The 24,765-nt window shown below is 41.0% G+C and overlaps 1 protein-coding gene across 1 annotated transcript; it reads right to left on the reverse strand.

The window, feature by feature from the left end:
• Positions 1-17,929: 17,929 nt before the first annotated feature.
• Positions 17,930-22,680, reverse strand: leg (Beta-galactoside-binding lectin). Its single transcript, NM_001141159.2, is given in 4 exon segments — positions 17,930-18,507; positions 18,721-18,892; positions 19,155-19,234; positions 22,611-22,680. Coding segments are annotated over 4 exon segments (405 nt in total). The 5' UTR covers positions 22,617-22,680; the 3' UTR covers positions 17,930-18,360.
• Positions 22,681-24,765: the final 2,085 nt, after the last annotated feature.

The following is a 24,765-nucleotide window of genomic DNA, read 5'->3' on the forward strand; positions in this document are numbered from 1 at the left end:
ATGTGCTTTCTTGAGCAGGATTTCAGTCCTTCACGGCGTAGTGTGTTACCAATAGTTTTTTTGGTGACTATGGTCCCAGCTGCCTTGAGATCATTGACAAGATCCTCCCGAGCGTCTGCTAAATGACGTAAATGTAAATGTAAAATTAACAGCCAAACAAAGACTCATGTGAAGGTGAAATTACAGAGGAGGAACTTCTTGATGCAATTAAAGCCTGTAAGTCCAGAAAAACTCCAGGGCTAGATGCCATACCAGTTGAGGTATACCAAACCTTTTTTGATATACTCAGAGGACTGTTATTAGCCTGTTTTAACCACTCCTATGTAAGTGGTAGATTATCAGACACTCAACAAGAAGGTCTGATTTCATTATTACTGAAACAGGATACAAGTGGGAAATATAAAGATCCAGTCCATTTTTAAAATGTAGGCTTCTTACACTTGTGTTGTGATGCAAAATTCTAGCAAAATGTATAGCGCATAGAAATTAAAAAGGTATTGTCGGACATTATTCAATCTAATCAGACAGGTTTTTTTACATGGACAATACATTGGAGATAATATAAGGCAAGTATTGGAAACAATAGAACACTATAAAAAATCTTGGAAACCAGGCCTGCTATTCATAACTGTCACGTTCTGACCTGTAAAGGTGTTATTTGTTAGTGTTTAGTTTGGTCAGGACGTGGCAGGGGGTATTTGTTTTATGTGGTTCAGGGTGGTTGTGTGTATGTGTCCATGTAGAGAAGGGTATTTGATTTATTTGTCCAGGGTTTTGGTTATTGTTCTATGTTAGTTTATTTCTATGTTCTGTCTAGTCATTTGTATTTCTATGTTTAGTTAATTGGTGTTGGGGCCTTCAGTTGGAGGCAGCTGTCTATCGTTGCCTTTGATTGAAGGTCCCATAATTAGGGGTGTGTTTGTGTTGTGGGTAGTTGTATTCTGTTTTGTGCTTGTCACCTGACAGAACTGTTAGTGTCATTTCTGTTAATTGTATATGTGTTTATTTTGTTTCTCCTTCTTATATATTAAAAAGAGAAGATGAGTATACACTTCCCTGTTGCGTCTTGGTCCTCCACACACGACACACGTTACAATAACGGACTTTGAAAAGGCTATTAATAAAGAACAGCTGGAGTTTATATATAAATGCCTGGAACATTTCAATTTTGAAGAATCTCTCATAAAATGGGTTAAAATAATGTCAAGTAACCCTAGGTGTGAAATAGTAAATGTCAAGAGGAGTAAAACAAGGTTGTATACTATCGGCATATCTATTTATTATGGCCATCGAAATGTTAGCTATTAAAATCAGATCCAACAAAAATATGAAGCGATTAGAAATACAGGGCTTAAAAACAAAGGTGTCATTGTACACTGATGATTCATGTTTTCTGTTAAATCCACAACTTGGATCCCTCCACAGCCTCATAGAGGATCTAGATAATTTTTCTAACCTCTCTGGATTACAAGCAAATTGTACTATATTATGTATTGGATCACTAAAAAATACTACTTTTACTTTACCATGTAGTTGTAACATGTACGCTGGGAGTCGGGAGTAGACATGACAGTATCCCCTCACTGATGCAAGGCTCCAGCCACAGGACGCCAACCAGAGGGACGTCTCAAGGACCAGGAATGGGCTGGTCGCTCTGCTGAGGCGCAGGAGCCTGACCAACCGTCTGAAGCGCTGGAGCCTGACGAGCCATCTGAATCACAGGAGCCTGACGAGCCATCTGAAGCGTGGGAGCCTGACGAGCCATCTGAAGCGTGGGAGCCAGACGAGCCGGCTGAGGCATGGGGAACCTGCCGAGTCAACCAAGTCTTGAAAACCGGACGAGCTAGCGGAGGCATCCCCGGTTGCTTCGACAGCGGCATTTGGACCCGGCATTTGGACTCCCTGATGCTCCCATTTGGTGAGGTGTTATTCTGAAACGTGTACGCTGGGAGTCTGGAGTAGACGTGACAGTAGTTTACCAATAAAGTGGTCTGATGGTGATGTGGATATAGTGCTCGGTATACATATCCCGAAATAAATAAATAATCTCACTCCAATACATTTTTGTAGATAAGATCTTGCTACCATGGAAAGGTAAATACCTTCCTATTTGTGGAAAAATCACCCTGATTGACTCTTTCGTCATATCCCAGTTTACCTATTTGCTTATTGTCTTGCCTACACCTAGCAAACAGTTTTTTTAATATATAAGAAAAAAATATTCCATTTTATTTGGAACAACATTCCAGACAAAATTATATAATGAATATGAATTCGGAGGGCAGAAATGATTAAATATTATTGCATTAGACCTTTCACTAAAGGCTTCAGTCATACAAAAGTTAAACTTAAATTCAAACTGGTTCTCTAGGAAATTAGTAAGAATATCTCACCCTATGTTCAAGAAAGGTCTTCTTCCCTTTATTCAGATTACAACCTCTCACTTTCAGTTATTTGAAAAGGAAATAATCTCCCAAATATCTGTCACGGCTGTCGTAGGAGAGAGAGGACCAAGGCGCAGCGGGTTGCGTGCTCAACATTATAATTTATTAAATAAACGTGAACACGGAAAACAGAGACCGACAGTTTCCCAGGCTAACTAACAGCAGTGCGAAATACAACTACCCACAATTAACAACCCCAAACACATACCTATATATAGGACTCTCGATCAGAGGAAAATAGAAACACCTGCCTCCAATTGAGAGTCCACACCCAAACCTAAACATAGAAAAACGAAACTAGACAGAACTAGAAAATACAACCTAGAACATACCCAACACCCAGAATTAACAAATCACACACCCTAAACACAACCAACCACCCCGAACCAACCAAAACAAATACCCTCTGCCACGTCCTGACCAAACTACAATACAAATAATACCTAAACTGGTCAGGACGAGACAATATCGCTATTTATAAAAACAAGCCATACAAAGTTGGTTGCAATTTCAATTTAATCCACCAGAAAAGACAGAACAAATAATACAACAAATATTGTTGTTAAACTCAAATAAATTAATTGATAAAAAATTCTTTATTTTTTGTATAAAAAATGTAAATGGTATAATCTTCGTAAATGCTATCATAAATATGACTGGTAGAGTTATGTCATCCATACAGCTACCTAAAAGATATGGAAATGTCTGTATTTTCTGAAAAAACTTTTACAAAAAAAAAAGCTAAATCACAGGGATAAACAAAAATGAGCTAACTGCAGTAGCTTATAGAATCGTATAAGATGTCGCTGTGAGCACTCGTAATGATCTTTTTGAAAGCAGAAATGGTGATATTCAAGCAGTGTTGCCTCCTGCCGTAGGCTATATTTGAAGTTTATAACCCAGCCCCTGGAAGAGATAAAACAACTGGCTTTAGTGGTGATGTGATGTGACTGAATGACACCACTACCACCTAGTGAACAGCAGATGGAAGCCATTTTAGCTCAGTGGGGGAGAAATGGGATAATGGTGGATTCTAGTCGTGACTTTATTATGTAACTCTAGTATGTGACTTTATTTTAGGCAGTTCCTGTGATAAGAGATTGCGTCGGTCGTAATGTGTTTGAGTGTTAGCTTCAGCTAGCTAGCTAACATCTGTCAGGGGCTTCTCCATGTAACACCATTACTCTCAGTAATCACTACCATGGCAGGTGATTTTTAACAGTGGAGGAGAGGAGACCTGTTCTGCCTTACCTCCATCTTCCCTACACTCCTTCCTCTTCATCGCCTGTTCTGCCTTCTCTCTCTCTCTCTCTCTCTCTCTCTCTCTCTCTGAATGATGTGGTCTGGTCCAAACCTTATTAGGAAAAGGAGTCATGTCATTCCAGCCCAACCAGATCTATTAACCACACTTAATTTCTTTATGTAGTAGAGGTATTAATATCAGTGTACCCCAGCCAGAAACAACCCCTAGCCACTTGTAGAGATCAGAAAGGAGAGGTGTATGCAATATGGTCAAACTCCGTCCAAGCATATTAGAGTGAAGGTTGAGCTACTTCCATATTGAATGATGTCAAATCCTTTCACATCTACATGGGGTGCCTAGGCAGTAGTGGTTATGGGCCTAGGGGCTGTAACTAGTCCAGGGCGGTTTTAATAGTGTCTCAGAATATGAGTACTGATCGAGGATCAGTTTATCCTTTTAGATCCTAATGAATAAAACAGGGGGACCTGATCCTAGATCAGCACTCTTTATGAATACAGTCTTTTCCCAGAGCACTCTCCATGGTCCTGAAAGCCCAAACTGTCCACATTACATACAGAGATATAGCTACTGTTTGAAGATCATCATCTCATTTGATTGTTTGATTGTTTGCAGCTTGTTGAAAAACAGATAAATATGCTTGTTCATTTTCTGTTCAGTTTCTCCCACTGAACATGTAAACAGTGCCTCTAATCCTAGCCATAATCATTCAATCAGCCCCTCTGTTTGTCTGCACTCATCATACATAGGAGCTGTGTGTGTGTGTGTGTGCGCGCATGTGTGCACGTGTGAATATGTGTGTTTGGCAGTGTGGCCAGTCTGAGTCACAAATTAGCACTGCCCAGAAAGCTAGAGAGAGGCCACACATTTCTGGTCATTGATCTGCCTGGCTTGGCTGCAGTTCGGGTCTCCCTTTTCTACCGCACCTCTCTCCCTCAGGCCTCAAATATAGGATGGATTCCCAGGGCAGTGTGTGGGGGGAGGGGGGCTGTTTTGGATTGTGTTGAGCATTGTCATAGTATTGGATCATCCAACGTCTGTCTGTCTGTCTGTCTGTCTGTCTGTCTGTCTGTCTGTCTGTCTGTCTGTCTGTCTGTCTGTCTGTCTGTCTGTCTGTCTGTCTGTCTGTCTGTCTGTCTGTCTGTCTGTCTGTCTGTCTGTCTGTCTGTCTGTCTGTCTGTCTGTCTGTATGTATGTATGTATGTGTTTGTACCTGTGGTAGGGCTTGGACCACCGTATCCAGCAGAGCTCTCATTCCTTTAGGCAGCTTCAGAACTGGGATGGAGAGAATAGATGGAGAGAGAGAGATAGAGAGAGAGAGAGAGAGGGCAGAAAGACAGAAAAAGGTTAAGATGAGGGCTGGGGAGAGGAGAAGTGGAGAGGGAGATTATAAATGCTGGGCCTTTAGGTTATTCCCTCCGGTTCAATTCTGGACTAAACGGGAAACATCCAGCCACCGAAAGGTCATAGCTAAATTTACACCCAGCACACACACTTTCACAGATACGGTCATACACACAGACTCTCACACACACTGTCATACACACACACACTCTCGCTCTCTCATGGCCCTCTCACTGGCCCAAACATTAGTCATGACCTGTAGCTTTGGTAGGATTAATGATGAAGCAGTGATCCCCTGCTGTACACTGGGTCTGAACACTGGGTCTGAACACTGGGTCTGTACACTGGGTCTGTACCCTGGGTCTGTACTCTGGGTCTGAACACTGGGTCTGTACACTGGGTCTGCACGCTGGGTCTGTACGCTGGGTCTGTACGCTGGGTCTGTACGCTGGGTCTGTAAACTGGGTCTGTACACTGGGTCTGTACACTGGGTCTGAACACTGGGTGTGTGCATGCTATCCATAGATTCCAGAGAGGGGTGAGTAGGAAAGGTGTTGTACTGTCTGTGTTTTTGTGTTGGGGTGTGTGTGTGTGTGTGTGTGTGTGTGTGTGTGTGTGTGTGTGTGTGTGTGTGTGTGTGTGTGTGTGCCAGGGTGCGTGCATGCGTGCGCTACCTCGTGCGATCCTCAACACCCTCATGATGCGTATGATGGTAGGGTTGATGGGGAGAGAAGCGCTGTAGTCAATCTCCTCCAGAGTGATGCCCATCACTGACAGCAACACGATGGCCAGATCCAACTGGTTCCACCTACACACAGAGTCAGAGAGCAAAGGGTCGTCACACTGGAGGACATGTTCCATCAGGGTCATTCATGTACTGTACAGGTACAGGCATGTGTGTGTGTGGTGTGTGTGTACTGTATGTGTGTGCCCAGTAACCCAGTCTGTTTCCATCTGCCTGCATCTCCACTATGTCCCAGTTTAAGACACACTGAGAAAACTCTGATCCCTAAATCTGAGTGTGCAGAGAGACTGTCCTGCCAGATGTCACTGATGTCATAGAAAAGAGACAAGGTGCTGTCCAATCACACTAACATACATCTCTCTCTCTCTACCCCCTGTACTCTCTCTTCCTTTTTCTCTCTCTCTCTCCATCCTTTACCTCTCTCTTCTTTCTCATTTATTTTATCTCCTCTCTCTTCCAACCCCTCCCCCCTTTTCTCTTCTAACCCCTCCCCCTCTCTCTCTTTCTCTGCCTCCATCATAGAAAATGGGTCAATACCATTAAAGCACCAGGTAAATGTTTGTGTTTTGTTCGCGTCAACATCTTCAACGTGTATGTGTTGTCAACAGCAGCAGCAGTTCAGCACCAACCATTCAGTACTGAGTCAATTAAATGAATAGATATCCAACATCAGCCACAATCTATCTGCTTCATCACTAACCCATTATGTTGAATGGGAAAACAATTAGAGAAAGAGAATGAGTAGGAATGGCTCTAGTGATGCTCCATGTATCTGTGAGTGGGTTGATCAGGGTCCTGTTAACAGTAATGTGGGTGTAATTGAATTAATAACAGTAATAATAGAATGGGAGAAATCACTGCTCCACCATATTGCTCACAGTGTGGGTGAGATATTGGACTGTAGAAACTAGAGAAAACACACACAGACACACAGGATTTCTGTCAGGAAACTGGCAGGTCGCCTGAAATGATCCCATAGCCTGCTACAGTCTTGCCAAAGATGACATCTGAGATACCGGGTTGCTGTTCTGTGTGTGTGTGTGTGTGTGTGTGTGTGTGTGTGTGTGTGTGTGTGTGTGTGTGTGTGTGTGTGTGTGTGTGTGTGTGTGTGTGTGTGTGTGTGTGTGTGTGTGTGTGTGTGTGTGTGTGTGTGTGTGTGTGTGTGTGTACAGGAGGAGAGAGGAAAGAAGAAAGAGGGGACAAAGAGAAAGGGGAAGAAAATAAGTGAGAGATGCACACGCACACACACGCACACACACACCCGCTTGTCACAGTCTCTCACTTCCTCTTACTGGAGTGGCAAAGAGAGGATTAGTGATCAGCACCACGGACAGCCTACAGGAATGTGACAGTATGTGATAAAACCAAAACAGCCCATTGCTACACGTTGACTTGTCTGTCGTACTGACAAAGCCCCGAATCACATAGTGTAGTTACAGTACATAAAACAGTCACAATATAGATAGTATTAGTGTTGGGAAAAACATTTCTGAATTAGGCCTATAATAATATCAATTCCCAACCGGCCAGTCGGTATAATGTGTGGTCAGATGTGTTGATAATTCAAAGAAAAGCAAAAAGGTTGAGTAAATATTTTGTCCAAAATATTGGGTCACTGAAACTAAAACGGTTCATCCCCTGAATGAGGTAGCAAACAATGTACTAGCTGTGATTTACATCCTAATAGCAATATTTATTTGACTACCTTGATATTTTAGACCGATATGATTATCTATTCGTTTCATTTCTAGAAATTAGTTAAATCATCCATTTTAAGAAATAGCTGATATCACCGAACTATGAGAAAAACGATTTTTGGTGTATTTTCTATTATTATTGGTCGCTTGGCGCCTCCTAGTGGTGTTATCGACAATAGTTGATGAGTGACCAATAAATCCATCATTTCAAATTCGGTGTTGAGTGATTGCTCACCTGAGACACCTCGTCATCTTCTTACTACTTATTTCTTTAATGTCGATGTGGACCTCTAGTTCCCACATTGTCCTGCATGAATTCCATTCTATGAGGATCACGCTTTCCCCAAAAGTAGCAAGTGTGACCTGGGAGGTAGGCATAACAGTACATTACCAAATGACATGATGGGGGCGATGAGACAACGGAGCCCCATTTATTTTCTTTTGACGGAAGCGAAGTGGCCGGGGAACCATTGGGCTATGCCAGCATGGGCTAGGGAACGTGAACATGTCTGGAACAAAGTTGTGGAAAGCTGAACTTTAAGTAAATACCCTGCGACATCGCTGTGCTATTGACCAATCGAAGATCACTATAGTTTCTTGCCCCTACTGGATTGGCTGTTGATACCTAGCACTACTTTATTTTTACATTTAAAAAAAAAAAATTACACTAACATGCAAAACATAAAGATAACATCCAGAGGGATTCCAAAGAAGTGAGAAACGTTTTAAAGACTCTAAATAGTTTTCCAAATCAGATAAAAAAATTAAGAAAAGGGGCTTTTTCTTCATAAATTTTGATTTGAGTATGAAATATTTTCAGAATAAAATAAAGAGATTTATGACATACTCACGTTCAATTGTGGAATCAGTGTAGTAAAATAAAATGTCAAACTTAGAAATTTCAATGGTTGTATGCAATTTGAGGCCAAGATGTATTTTTACATCAGTCCAGAACACTTCACTATATAAACAATTACAGAATAAGTGTTCAATAGATTCAGTTTCTAGTTCACAAAAACTGCATTCACTGGTAACATCAAGTATATACACTGCTCAAAAAAATAAAGGGAACACTTAAACAACACAATGTAACTCCAAGTCAATCACACTTCTGTGAAATCAAACTGTCCACTTAGGAAGCAACACTGATTGACAATAAATTTCACATGCTATTGTGCAAATGGAATAGACAACAGGTGGAAATTATAGGCAATTAGCAAGACACCCCCAATAAAGGAGTGGTTCTGCAGGTGGGGACCACAGACCACTTCTCAGTTCCTATGCTTCCTGGCTGATGTTTTGGTCACTTTTGAATGCTGGCGGTGCTTTCACTCTAGTGGTAGCATGAGACGGAGTCTACAACCCACACAAGTGGCTCAGGTAGTGCAGCTCATCCAGGATGGCACATCAATGCGAGCTGTGGCAAGAAGGTTTGCTGTGTCTGTCAGCGTAGTGTCCAGAGCATGGAGGCGCTACCAGGAGACAGGCCAGTACATCAGGAGATGTGGAGGAGGCCGTAGGAGGGCAACAACCCAGCAGCAGAACCGCTACCTCCGCCTTTGTGCAAGGAGGAGCAGGAGAAGCACTGCCAGAGCCCTGCAAAATGACCTCCAGCAGGCCACAAATGTGCATGTGTCTGCTCAAACGGTCAGAAACGGACTCCATGAGGGTGGTATGAGGGCCCGACGTCCACAGGTGGGGGTTGTGCTTACAGCCCAACACCGTGCAGGACGTTTGGCATTTGCCAGAGAACACCAAGATTGGCAAATTCGCCACTGACGCCCTGTGCTCTTCACAGATGAAAGCGGGTTCACACTGAGCACGTGACAGACGTGACAGAGTCTGGAGACGCCGTGGAGAACGTTCTGCTGCCTGCAACATCCTCCAGCATGACCGGTTTGGCGGTGGGTCAGTCATGGTGTGGGGTGGCATTTCTTTGGGGGGCCGCACAGCCCTCCATGTGCTCGCCAGAGGTAGCCTGACTGCCATTAGGTACCGAGATGAGATCCTCAGACCCCTTGTGAGACCATATGCTGGTGCGGTTGGCCCTGGGTTCCTCCTAATGCAAGACAATACCTGACCTCATGTGGCTGGAGTGTGTCAGCAGTTCCTGCAAGAGGAAGGCATTGATGCTATGGACTGGCCCGCCCATTCCCCAGACCTGAATCCAATTGAGCACATCTGGGACATCATGTCTCGCTCCATCCACCAACGCCACGTTGCACCACAGACTGTCCAGGAGTTGGCGGATGCTTTAGTCCAGGTTTGGGAGGAGATCCCTCAGGAGACCATCCGCCACCTCATCAGGAGCATGCCCAGGCGTTGTAGGGAGGTCATACAGGCACGTGGAGGTCACACACACTACTGAGCCTCATTTTTACTTGTTTTAAGGACATTACATCAAAGTTGGATCAGCCTGTAGTGTGGTTTTCCACTTTAATTTTGAGTGTGACTCCAAATCCAGACCTCCATGGGTTGATAAATTGGATTTCCATTGATTATTTTAGTGTGATTTTGTTGTCAGCACATTCAACTATGTAAAGAAATAAGTATTTAATAAGATTATTTCTTTCATTCAGATCTCAGATGTTTTGTTTAAGTGTTCCCTTTATTTTTTTGAGCAGTATATTTAGAAATCAAGCTATTACGCGGATAGAATCTATGGATTATCTTAAAGGAGATCTCCTTTACTTTATTGGTCACCATAAATGTGTGTGGAGTGAGCCAAGCACCGCGCCAGTTTACATCAAACGATGAAGCCCAACAAAATATCGCAGAGGGAATAGACTTCCTCGTATCTAGTAGACCAATGCCATTCACCTGAATATCGCTTACAATCGGAGATATTCCAAAATAAGCATTATTCTGAAGTAAAGTTTTTATCCCACTAGGTATAGCTTTAATAACAGTGTCATATTCCTTGCTTGAAATCTCAAAGTTGTATCTTTCCATAAATTCTCTCCGTGTAAATAGATTCCCACTAATATTAACTAATTGGCTGACAAGGACAATGTTTTTCGAGAACCATTTATGGTTAAATAACATCTTGTTTCTATATAATATCCACCCATTGTTCCATATAAAACATTTATGAGGTGAAAAGTTGTGTTTATACAACAAAGCCCAGCACATTAAAGCCTGCTTGTGAAAATCTGCCAGTTTCACAGGAAGTTTACCCACAATATATGGACATTGTAGTAAAAAATGAAGCCCTCCGAGCTTCTGAAAAACAAAATGAGGTATAATATTCCAGAAACTATGAGGATTTTTTATGTATCTTTTAATCCAGTTGACTTGATATCTGATTGAAGAGAGTGAAATCTAAGACATTTAGACCGCCATCACAAACCCTGTTGGTGATAACATCTCTTATTATCTTATGTGGCTTGTTTTTCCATATGAAGTTGTTCAAAAGCCTATCTAAGGTACAGCAAGTGGATTTGGGAATATCAATAGATGAAAAAAGATAGCATGCACAAGATAGCCCCTCAGCTTTGGATAAAAGCACCCTTCCTTGAAGACTTAAATCCCTCCCTATCCATGAGGATAATTTTTTTTGACAGATTCAGTTACAGGGTTCAACTTAAGATCATTCATAGCCTTAAGATTTTTGGTGATCTTTACACCAAGGTAGGTTACAGTATCTTTTTCAGAGATGTTACAATCTGCTGGATTGACAGCTCCATTCAAAACAAACATCTCACATTTGGAAAGATTTAATGCCAAACCTGAGATTTTGGAGAACTGCTTCACGATATCCAATGCTAATCTAGCTTGAGACACATTTTTCAAAAAAAGTGAGGTGTCATCCGCCAGTTGGCGTGCCTTCAAATGGACTTTTATGAACTAATGAGCATAACATTTGAGATACTAACAAAAATAAAAAAAGGTGAAATTGGACAACCTTGTCGTATTCCTTTGTAAATGTTAAACCTCGAGGATGTTCCATGACAGAGTTTGATACAGCTATTGCCACCATTATACAGAGTTCTAATAGCATCAACAAAAAAACGACCAAATTTCAAATACTTATTAAGACAATCAAAGATAAAATTGTGACTTACTGTATCAAATGCTTTCTGAAAATCCAAAAATAGGATAACAGGGAACTCATCTAATAGAGCACAATACTCAACCAAGTCTAACACCAGCCTCAGATTATTAGATATATGGCGCGCTTTCATAAACCCTGATTGACATTCATCAGTCAGATCATTTAAGCAAGACTTTAACCTTTTTGCAAAGATTAAGGCTATAATTTTGTAGTCGTTATTTAGGAGTGTGATTGGACGCCAATTATCAATACTTAGGAGATCCTTGTGTGGTTTAGGTATAAGAGTAATAACCCCTTGCTTCAGAGAGGCAGGTAGTTCTCCCTTCTCTATAGCCTTCTTAAAGGTTTCAAGTAAAAAAGGTGCTATTTCTTCAAAGAATGTTCTGTAAAATTCAGAGGTTAATCCATCACAACCTGGAGATTTGTTATTTTTTAACTGAGCAACCCCGTACTGGATGTCCATAATGGATACATCTTGGCAACAAGACTGATTGAGTTCTTCACTAACCGAATTAACATTCTCTATAGAATCAAGGAGGTCCTTAGAGTTACTCAAATGGTTATCTAAGGAGTAAAGATTCTCATAAAACTTAGTGGTAAAGTCTGATAACAACTCTCTATCCTCAGTGGTAACCCCATTAATCTTAAGTTTCCGAAGTGTGTTGAGTTCCCCTCTCATCTTCTCCAAATTAAAAAAGTATCTACTGTTCTTTTCACCTTTTTCAAGCCATTGTTTTCTGGATCGTATGAAAGCTCCTCTAGCCTTTTCCTCATACAATGTATCTAGTTGATTCTGTAAATCATTAAATTTAGCTTTCTCATTAAGATCAAGATGCTCAATCTCTGTGATATCGGCAATTGTTTTAGAGAGTTCAGCTACCTCACATCTCCTTCTTAAAGCAAGCCGTTTTCCATAAGTAATACAGGCTGAGTGGATTTTAAATTTCAGCAGTTCCCAATATTTCCCATATTCTGCATTAGATGTAGCTAAACTCCAGTAAACAGAAATTAGATTCTTAATCACATTTTTTTAAATCATCATGCAATAACAATGAGTTATTTAATTTCCAGCAACCACCAGAGTATTTCTTACCATCATTACTGCACATTCTTACAGTCAACCATATGACTTTATGATCCATCAGGACTGCAGGCAGTATTTTTACCCCTACAGTGTTGGGCTCAAGACTAGAGGTTATCACCCACAAATCAATTCTTGATTGTAAGGAACGATCTCTATTACTCCATGTGTATTGTATCTCTCCAGGGTTTTTTACTCTCCATATGTCAATTAAGTCCAGGTTTTGGCAGAAATTCACCAACTTCTTCACACCAATGTTAGGCCTATGAGGCAATCTATCAGTCTCATTATAATAAACCATATTAAAATCTCCACCAACTATAATCTGACTGGATGGATATTTTCTCAGAACACTTTTAAGAATTTCTTCAATTTCCTCTAGAAGTAAGTTATTTGGAGGACTAGAACAGTATCCATATACATTACACAACACAAATAATCTGTCCATGTGGTTGATGACCGCTACTAGCCAATGTCCATTGGAGTCCATTTGAGTAAACAAAAATTTCCCTTTGAAATTGTGTGCTAAAATTGCAACCCCAGCTGAATGATTAGTCCCGTGGGCCAAAAAATGTCACTGCCCCACTGATTTTTCCAATAATTATTGTCCTCTTTGCATGAATGTGTTTCTTCAACGAATACAAGATCTGCGTTGCAGTCCTTACAAAACAAAAAAAAGCTACCTAGCACTACTTAGCCTGCTATCACCAACATGAGGGTGACACTGGGCGCGAGCAAGATGGCAGTCAGTGCAGATGCGCTTTTTTGATAGCTCAAGGTATTGTTGGATTTCCTCACCCAAATATGACCAATTGCTCATTTCTAAGCCCATAAAACCCCTTTGTTTGTTTACCAAAGTAATTGATTACTCTCTGCAAGTTATTCACCTCTTAAACTATTAAGTTAGCGACAACACTAGCTAGCTCAAAAACTAGCTTGTCTACATGGAAACTTCCACGACCACAACCAAAAGAAATTGAGAAATCATCAGATTAGCAATTACCAGCAAAAGATGGTATGGTTTTGGGTATTCCTCTTCAGAATGTATCTGTGGGGGAACATACTGCTGTGGTTGATGAAAATTTGGTGAGCACGGACAACAATGCTGACAAGTTGCACCCATCCAGTCCCCAGCTTACGACCCCGACACTCCAGTTCAACCCAAGGGGAAAAAGATGAGAGGACAAGAGGGTGTGTCACTTCTTGAGATGCACAAGAATATTGTGATGCTTTTGACAGCAAATATAGATGAAAGGGCAATTGGCTTGGAGGACATGGTTAGGGTGAATACGATGAAAATTGAGGCCATAAAAAAATCTGTTGACTTTATCTCTGAAGTGAAAACCTTCAAAAGTGACATGAAGAAAATGGAAGTTATCTGACGGGAAAATGAAAAGAAGGTGGCTGAACTCGAGCAAAAGGTGAACAAGGCGGAGAGATTCCAGCCCTGGTGAAACCTGAGGCTCCATGGAATTCCAGAGCAGGCGGGTGAGGACATCAAATGCAGAGTTGTTGACATCTGTGAAGCTGTCATTCCCGAATCAAAAGCCAAACTTCAGGAAAATGTAGACATCGTTCATTGTTTGGGAAGACTCAAGGATCAAGACAAGAGACCGAGGACAACCATCATCAGGTTCACCAACAGATCTACACGGGATCTTCTCTGGAGACGAGCAAAGAGCTGTGAGTTCCTCATCAAGCAAAAATTAAGGTTCACAGAGGATCTGACGTCAGTGGTGAAAGTGACACAGGAGAAACTGTGGCTGATGGCAGCTGCAGCTCGAAAGGCAGGGAAAACGTAATTTTTTGTCAGTACAAGAGTGATCATCGATGGGAAAGAAATGCGGCCAAATCAGAACATTTGAGAAAGAGACAAAGTCTAACTCGGACAGAACTGGTTGGCCTAAACACTGCCTATTTGCCAGGTGAAAAACAGCCTTTTATTGTAAACAATTTACACAAACACTTGAATGAGAAAAGGCTGACTTGAGAACTGGTAAACCAAACACTAACTATGGGTGAATAACTGCTTATTGTAAGGTCTACACAATGTCTCCCCCTTGTGGGAGTAAGAATAATTTGGTAACTTTATGACCAGTATTTCTTAGTTTTTTGTTGGAGGGGTTAATAATGGGACGGAAATCCTTTTGAGTTACATATCCTTTGGAAAAGCCTACATTAGCATACCAAGGATGTTGGTTGAAGTTTGTCTCTTTATCTCTTTGTTAAATTAACGTCAGGGGTATTCATAATTTACACAAACGTAAGGCTATTTTCATATATTGCAAATAGTTTAATGCAGACTTTTACTTCCTACAAGAGACTGTATTAATGCCTTCTCACATGTATCTAGTTTATCTCTGAATATTAGGAAATGTGAATTATTTGCGTTGAAAAGATGTGACTTAAACTCAGTATGTAATATCGGGGCTCCCGAGTGGTGCAGCCGTCTAAGGCACTGCATTTCAGTGCTAGAGGTGTCACTACAGACCCTGATTCAATTTGAGGATGTATCATAACCGGCCTTGGGAGTTGGAGTTGGATTCGGAGTTCCATAGGGCGGTGCACAATTGGCCCAGCGTTGTCCGGGTTAGTGTTTGGCCGGGGTAGGCCGTCATTGTAAATAAGAATTTGTTCTTAACTGACTTGCCTAGTTAAATGAAGGTTCAATTAAAAAAATAATATCCCTGTAAAAGATGTCATCACATATCTTGGTATTAAAGTTAGCAAAGATCAGAAAGAAAGGGCCAACTTAAATGTCTCTCCTATTGTAGAGAACATTGGAAAGAGATTTAACTCTTTCTTAATCTGGATGTGTACTTCTGTACTTTTGTCAAAATCTGAAGGGCTGTCCAGATTAGTTCATACCTCCATTGCCTTGGATGTTCCTCTGTCAGTAACTAAAATGGTTGATACTAAATTATTTAACTTCATATGGAGGAATAAATCTCATTATTTAAGAAAAGCGGTAATATGTAGCACCCAAAGTGAGGGAGGGTTGAATGCTCTGGATTTTAAAACCAACAATATAATCTTTAAGATCAAATGGCTACAAAACTGTTTGAGAAATAAGAATTGCATTTGGAATATAATCCAAACTTTGACATGGATGCCTATTAAGCTTGCTAACTTTCATAAACAGGTACTTCTAACTTGGAACCTCATGTACAAACATATTTTTTCCCAACATAGATATACAATCTGGAATAATAAAGATATAAAACACAACACACCAGAACTGGTTTGACAACAGCATTATTTGGGTTAAAAAATGATTGATGGACAACAATATGATTATCCAGAATTTATGAGAACACACAATGTTACATTCACTCCTGAGGAGTTTCTAATAGTTGTTAGAGCTGTCCCTAAAGGTGCTATTCTTCTTTTAGGAGAAAATAACATTACTCCAAGTGCAACTGTTGAGGATTTTGTAGCCTCAAAACAGCTAGAAGAAATGTACATTTTAAACTATAACTACTATTACATGTATATAAGAAAACTATGTCAAGATGTTACTATTCCCTCTGCTATGCAGCCCTAAGACAAGTGAACTGGAACATAGTCTCGTTGTTGTCTGGCAAATATTGTATCATACAAACTCATTCATAGACTCTACCGGGCGGTAGGTTGCTTAGCGGTTAGAGCATTGGGCCAGTAACTGAAAGGTTGCTGGATCAAATCCCTGAGCTGACAAGGTACTAAAAATCTGTTGTTCTTCCCCTGAAAAAGGCAGTTAACCCACTGTTCCCTGGTAGGCTGTCATTGTAAGTAAAACTTTGTTCAAAACTGACTTGCCTGGTTAAATAAAAAAATACCTTTATTATACACAGATTCAAATTAGCTACTGATAACAAATGTGTATTTTGTGGTTGTGACCCAGAGACTCCTGACCATTTATTTTGGCACAGTTCTTATGTCAGAAGATTTTGGAGTGAGTAAGATTTTATTTGAAAATAAACAACTATTAATGTTAACCTGAGAGACTCTGATATGATGTTTTATTTTTGATCCAAATGATTTGGACCCTGATTTAACTTTCATTGTTAATTTGTTTATCTTTCATGGAAGATTCTTTATCCATAAAATGAAGTGGGCGGAGAACAAGTCCCTCCTGAAGCAAAGCACCCCCATAACATGATGCTGCCACCCCTGTGCTTCACGGTTGGGATAGTGTTCTTCGGCTTGCAAGCCTCCACCTTTTTCCTCCAAACATAACAATGGTCATTATGGCCAAACAGTTCTATTTTTGTTTCATCAGACCAGAGGACATTTCTCCAAAAAGTACAATCTTCGTCCCCATGTGCAGTTGCAAACCGTAGTCTGGATTTTTTATGGTGGTTTTGGAGCATTGGCTTCTTCCTTGCTGAGCAGCCTTTCAGGTTATGTCGATATAGGACTCGTTTTAATGTGGATATAGATACTTTGTACCTGTTTCCTCCAGCATCTTCACAAGGACACTGTAAAGTCCATGGAGAATAAGAGCACCTCCTCCCAGCTGCCTGCCGCACTGAGGCTAGGAAACACTGTCACCACCGATAAATCTGCGATAATTGAGAATTTCAATAAGCATTTTTCTACGGCTGGCCATGCTTTCCACCTGGCTACCTCTACCCCGGTCAACAGCCCTGCACCCCTCACTGCTACTTGCCCAAGCCTCTCCCATTTCTCCTTCACCCAAATCCCGATAGCTGATGTTCTGAAAGAGCTGCAAAATCTGGACCCCTACCAATCAGCAGGGCTAGACAATCTGGACCCTCTCTTCCTAAAATTTGTAGAAGGCTACCCGAAACGTTTGACCCAAGTTAAACAATTTAAAGGCAATGCTATCAAATACTAATTGAGTGTATGTAAACTTCTGACCCACTGGGAATGTGATGAAAGAAATAAAAGCTGAAATAAATCATTCTCTCTACTATTATTCTGACATTTCACATTCTTAAAATAAAGTGGTGATCCTAACTGACCTAAGACATGGAATTTTTACAAGGATTACATTTCTGGAATTGTGAAAAACTGAGTTTAAATGTATTTGGCTAAGGTGTATGTAAACTTCCGACTTCAACTGTAACTGCAAAGGAGTTGCATCGCTCATTCAATTCATTAATAATTAGGCTGCATGAATGAATCTGTAACCTAACATCTTGTAATGCATGTAATAAAGTCACTGAAGAATACTAGCCTATCCAAAGTGCTATTATGGATAAATTATCTCTAACATTGATAGCTATACAGACATTTACAAAAAGAAAACCTGCTGATTAAAATCACACATTTTCACAAAGGAAGATACAATCTGAAATGGTTCATAAAAATATCATTTTAATGAACAAATACTTTGCACTTTTCTTAAACCACTTCTGGAATGATCTGGAATGATTGTTCCACATTAGTGAAATACACATTTATCTTCAATAAAACAATTGAAATGAATTTAACTCCCAGGGAACTTTTCACATTTCAACACTTCCAAGCTTGTAATGTGCTGCTCCTGTAAAATATATATTTTACTTGTAGGTTTCACTTGTTAGTGGCTCCATCCATTGGTTAGGAATGGCAGCATTAAAACTAACTTAAAACTATGGTGAGTGAGTAAAAAACAGAGAATAAGGCGTGTGTGTGTGTGTGTGTGTGTGTGTGTGTGTGACCTCTGGAAAGCCAATGAGCAGCCGGACAAGAAAGCTAAAGATCCAATTGAGTGCCTAATGGAGGATTCTTCTCCACTCTGACTCGTCTACTTGATCTCGACGCCCTGGATCCTGACGTCGCCCTCGAAGTGCATGTATTTATACTTCTCGTCTCCTTGGCGATTGGGGAAGTGGATCTCAGAGCCGTCGGGAAGCGAAACTAGGAACTGCTCCTTGGTGAAAGTGATATTTATCTGAGACAGAAGTAATTACACATTTTTATCCAAAGAAGTGCTTAGGTATTTGGGATGCAGTGATTGCAAGTCATTACCACCAGAGGTCCCTAGTAGAACTCCCTTACACACATGGGAAGAGAGGAAGACATTCACATCAGCATGGGTTAAATTGAAAACGTACACATATCCACCTGTGCTCACACACACACACACCACAGTGTAATTTCTCACCTTAAACTCCTCTCCCTGGTTGAAGGGGAATCCTCCCTCTCTGTGCTCCTCACACCACTTGCCTCCATGGTAGGAGTTACACACCACGGCCCGGGTGTCTCCGTGGGCGTCGAAGCGAGGGTTCATGTGCAAGGCGATGTCATCCTCGCTGTTGCCCACGTTGATGACAAAACTACAGGAAAGGAAGAGGAGAGCACACAGACAAGGGATAAGGAAATCCTTTAACCTACTGAGAAAGAGGATCTGGATTGATAATTACACAGAAACAGTTTATAGCTATAATCTACTTTTTCATTGTAGTTTGATAATGTATGTTGTGAATATGAACTGATCATTCTCGTGATACAGTGACTAGTTTCTCTATGAGGTCTCTAGTCTGCTGACTGAGAAGTGGAGTGACAATGAATTGTGTCTGAATTGGGTTAGCTACTCACTGTGTTGCTTCAGAGTTAGGGATCCCTGTTATGGTCAGGGTCTGGCCCAACTTGAAGGACATGTTCTTTACCACAACACCCTGTAGAGAGAGAAGGGAGAGACAGAGAGAGAGGGAGAGAAATAAGGGAGAGAGAGAGGGAGAGAAAGAGAAGGGATAGAGAGAGAGAAGGGAGAGACAGAGAGAGAGAAATACATCAATTGAAAAACATAAAATGTGCAATTAGCTGATAGTTAATACGTAATTGGCCATAAGTTATGGCCTATAACTTCTGAAACAAAGATGGTTCTATAAAACCATTGTTATAGTAAGTACTCACAATGCACAGACGTCAATTCAATGTATATTCTACATTAAAATGATGTGGAACAACGTTGATTCAACCAGTGTATGTTCAGTGGGTATAATGTAGATGTGGAGTCTTTACGTAGCTCTGGTGTAGAGAGCAATAGAGTATGGCTACACTTTGCTAAACCCTTTCCTGTACTTTGATCCTAGCCCCATCAGTCTAACAAATACAACATCTGTCTCCAATTAAAGGTTTTCCATCTATGGAACGGCCCAAAGATTTGTATAAATCCCAGTCCTGGACAGCGTTCCCATTTTCCCTTCAGTGATTTGGAATTTGGAAGGGGAGGCTAAATCTGTCCATAAATGATGGGGGAAGGAAGGCTGGGTTACACTCAGTAAGGCTGAAGTGAAGTCACATTTTCCGCAGGGCCCATATTATGGTGGGCAGCCAACATGGGACCAATGGAGGTTGGGCACGGCACAGAATCAAAGTAATGAGTGATCTTTACATGTGGCAGGGGAAATGGTGTTTAGATGATGTTTGTCTGCACATATACAGTTCTCTTAATGATCTGCATATAGACCTCTTATTGTTGCCCTTCTTTCCACATGACATCTATTGGCCGTGGTGTGTAGTAAATGTTACGCATTTCTGCCACTTGGCAACACCCTGTTCCTTCTCTGACAGAAGACATAGTTAGCCAGTTTAGCTAAAGACCAGGTTGATAATATACTGTATAACCCTGGGCAACAGCAGATAATCAAACAGGATACTCACCAAAGGGAAATGACATCAACATTTGTACTTCGGTTTTGTTTCTGTCAGCAACACAGTGGGCAGTTGACAAGAAAAAATGTCACACATTACCCCTTAATATGTGTTTTAACTTTCTTCCTTGAATGCACTTCTTGTACGTCACTGGGGGATAGGAGTGTGAACTTACACTGCTTACAGTGTAACATTGAACGTACAGTAAGTGCCTAATCATTGCTTACAAGACATATACAGTAGGACACAGTACCTGGCCTTTAACAGTCCAGAGCCAGACACAAACCCATTGACACCCAATCCAGACATAGAACAGGATAATATAACATTAAAGCTCTTAGTGTTGGCACAGACTAGAAGGCAAGAGAGAGAGAGAGAGAGAGAATGTAGAGGAGAGAGAAATAAAGAGAGAGGAGTAGAAAGGGAGGGGTAGAGGTTGGATGAGAGGACCGACAGACAGAAAGAAGAGTTACAAAAATGAGAAATAGGGGTAGCGGTATAAAGTTCAAAGAGAGAGTGGGGGATTGTGAAGTGTTGCATTCTTTCCGTGTTAGTCCTCCCTCAATGTAAATCTATGGCGCTAGCTGGACTTGGCTACATGCAGCCCAGTGCTACTTCAGACTACAGTTCCCATCCCAGTGTGAGACATACCTCCCCACACTGTTTGAGAGACACAGGACAGCTGGGCTGCAGCTGCAGGCAATGCAGAAATAGGATGGGTAGAATGGATATACATAGTTTGGAAATCCACATGATAACTCCTGGCTGTATACATTACTTACTATAAAGCTTACCTGACTGACATTTACATTCTAGTTATTAAATATCAGATGCTCTTATCCAGAGTAACTGCACACATTTTCACACTGGTCCCCTGTGGGAATCAAACCAACAACCTTGGAGTTGCAAGCACAATGCTCTACCAACTGAGCTCTGGACATGACAGCCAATCTAACCCTTGTTAACCTGACATTTACTGTAGGTATATCCTATAGCTCCGCTTGGGGAAGATCATACTGGCTCACTGGATATAACATCACTCTGCTACTCTATCTATTCTGACCTCTGTTTACGGTAACTTTAATTCATTTAGATCTGAATAGAATTAACCCTGTTGCTCTCCCAACACATCTATGATTACCATGGTAACCACAAAATAGCAAAGGTGAAACAAAGCCTTTATTATCACACACAGCCAGTTAACTCAGAGAGTGTTAACACACACACAGCCAGTTAACTCAGAGAGTGTTAACACACACACAGCCAGTTAACTCAGAGAGTGTTAGCACACACACAGCCAGTTAACTCAGAGAGTGTTAACACACACACAGCCAGTTAACTCAGAGAGTGTATTACAAGACCAAGGAGAGAGTCATTGTTAGTCACGTCCAAGACAAAATGCTGCACCTTCAGTTCCTGTTAAAAGTGAGGGACTGGAGTAAGTAATATTAATGGCTAAATGTGGATTGTAATGTCCAGGAACAGTAGGGGTGGCCCAGGTTGAACCCACAGTGATGTTGTTCATGATCATACTCTGATCAGAGGCTGTCTGTCCCACACTGCCTACTGTACCCACATAACTCCCACCCAGCCAACTGTACCGTACCCACACAACTAAATACATATGGGTTCAAATTACACACCCTAAAAATAGTGGTCCGGACCAAAGTCGATCTTATCAACACTCCTGGGGTTGCAGACATTGATAGCCTATACTTATGCTTATGGTTTCCTGATTTGTTAAGGGTGGACCAAGCACCCCCATAGTTCAACCCATTCAAACCCTACTAGTACATACTGATTAGATCACTATATCTAAAGATCACATGGAAGGTTTGAAGAGTATAAAGAACTATTTAGAAGACACATGGATCTTATTATCCCCCCCAAAAACATATCACTGCTGTCCTTCTTCTACATGCCTGCCCCACCCTGCCCTATGTCCACAACCTCTGCCATCAGTAGTAATTGCAATAAGTTTAAATCATTCACTGAGAGAATCAAATGAACTTTTGCAATGATAAAACTACATATCCTATTGCAATGAGACACCCTTCTCATCTGTAGTCACTGCAGAACAATAAAAAATGCCATGTAATAAAACCTAAACAAGACAGTCAAGCCATCTAGCATGCCAAAAGTCTGATTAGTCTTCTTAGACGCATTGACAACAAGGTTGACTATAAAAGGGCATTGTTAGAGGACATTGCTCTATTATATTGGGCTACAGCACATAGGCTATTCAAATCGACGCATTATGTTCCCAACAGCTGTTTAATAGCGCCAACATGAACCGTTATGAACTTGCACTGCATGTGGGCTACTTTTCAGATAACAATCAAATGAACTAACATATCAGACATTGTAAACCAATAAAATACAAAAAGTTGTACTTACACTCATCTTGACTGCACAAACCGCAAATGTTCACAGCGGGAAGAATGCTTAGCTGGCTTCGGACTGCAGTAGAACAGAGCAGGCGAGCTTATATGGTCAAGTGCACTAGCCAAATGTGAGTGACGCTATAATAAACCAATAGGAGTGTAGGCGCTCAAAAAGCGGACCAATCACAGATACGTTTTTAAAAGCGTTATAAACTATTTAGCAGGCAAGAGAGGACGAAAATAAAACGTCCATAGTTGAAGGTGATTGAGAGTGAGAAGATAATTAATGAAAGTTTATTTATGATCTACTTATAATAACATTATATTTGGGTGAGTCAGAGGACAGGATGTAGAACACCACAAGACCAGAGACACAAGTAGAGATCACTTTCTTGTTGCCTGGGAGACAGCAAAATATTTGGTGCCAGACAAACTTTTTTAGCTTTTGACCATGGGAAATTAAATTGTAGCCTTTAACTGAAATTTGGTTTTAAAATCATTGAGCAAGTTTGATGTAGGACGGTGTGGAAGAAAAAAAGAGTAGTCACAAGCTGACATCAAGATAGTCTTACAGTAGTGAATTTTGGCAGCAGGCTCCCATCAAACAATAAACGGACTCTTATGACTGCCTCTGCCTCTCTTTCCCAGGACAACATTTTAAGATCAGCAATAAAGCAGAAATGCATATTTTCGTCAAAATGTGGCATGATATTTCACCAACACAGAGTACATTTCATGGACTAGCTTGTTGGGGGTAAAGTGGTCTATTTGTGACTTTGGCCAGTGGTGGTGGGGCATCTGTGAGGTGTGTGTGAGAATGCTCTGGCGTGTGTGTAGGACGCAGGGAGAGAGAGGTGTGACCATTGGTTTGTTTATGTGAATATAGTTGGACTGAGCACTAGACTGATTAATTAGGCCGTATCTCAGCAATGGCTCTGTTTACACACCACTCATATAAATAATCAACAAGACTCTCTTTCTCTTGCATACACACTGACCTCATGCACGCGGGCACACACAAATAATCAACCCAGAACACACATGTAATAAAAATCTAATCAAATAATACTCATATTCCCTACTCAACACAAAATGATCACACATCATTTTGACAATGTCACCGTGAGTTCACAGTTATCAGAAAATATGGACTGCGATCAGTACGTTTTTACGTTCTGGTAGGTTCAATTGAACGGAAATGGTGCTGTACTGTACGGCCAGTTGAAAAATGGGGAGGGGTTTGGTTGGGGGTTGGGGGTTGGGGAACGCTGTCAAGTTTCAAGCCACAATTCGCAACACCCACCAAACGGGAGCAAACATACCTCAAAGTCTGTTCAAGAACTTACAAGAACGTTTTGGGGAAACGTGATGTTCAGTAAAAACCAGCGGTTGGAACCGGTTCAGGGAACAGAACCGATTTGTTTTGAGGAACAGAATCAGAACCACAAACTAAGGTGATCTATACTGTTCCAGAACAGAACCTTTATTTTAAAATCATAGGAACAGGTTAATAATCCGGGCATTTTTTTTGGTCACACAAAAAATGCAACAAAGCCCCTTTGCAAAGCCCTCATAGTATCATTCAGCAACTTATTCCAGTGTCTGCCTGCCAGAAAATATTTGCCAGTGTGTGCCAGGGGTTTATAGCCTATTTTTTGTTTTATTTTTTACTTTCTTAAAACAATAATTGTCCATCTCATGGTTCAGCTGTCAGAGATTTTGCCACTAAATACATCAGGACATTGCATGCATAGGCCTATAGGCTTAGATGTCCACTATATGATATTACAAAAAAATAATACCATCAAATATATATAATGTAAGAGAAGCTTAGGACTAGCCCCGAGAGATAGAGAGATAGAAAGAGAGAGAGGTATGCCAGCGGCATGCTACAACACCAACCTGCATTTCTTTATATCAGACGGCTACTGCATCTAATATACAGATATAGACCTACAGCTGGAGGCTACTTCGTTCATTTTCCATCAGAATATTTTGTATAAATGTAACCGATGTGAAATGGCTAGTTAGTTAGCGGTGGTGCGCGCTAATAGCGTTTCAATCGGTGACGTCACTCGCTCTGAGACTTGAAGTAGGGTTGCCCCTTGCGTTGCAAGGGCCGCGGCTTTTGTGGCGCGATGGGTAACGATGCTTCGTGGGGTGTCAGT

Source organism: Salmo salar, chromosome ssa06, assembly GCF_905237065.1.
Source record: "Salmo salar chromosome ssa06, Ssal_v3.1, whole genome shotgun sequence".
Classification (NCBI taxonomy): domain Eukaryota; kingdom Metazoa; phylum Chordata; class Actinopteri; order Salmoniformes; family Salmonidae; genus Salmo; species Salmo salar.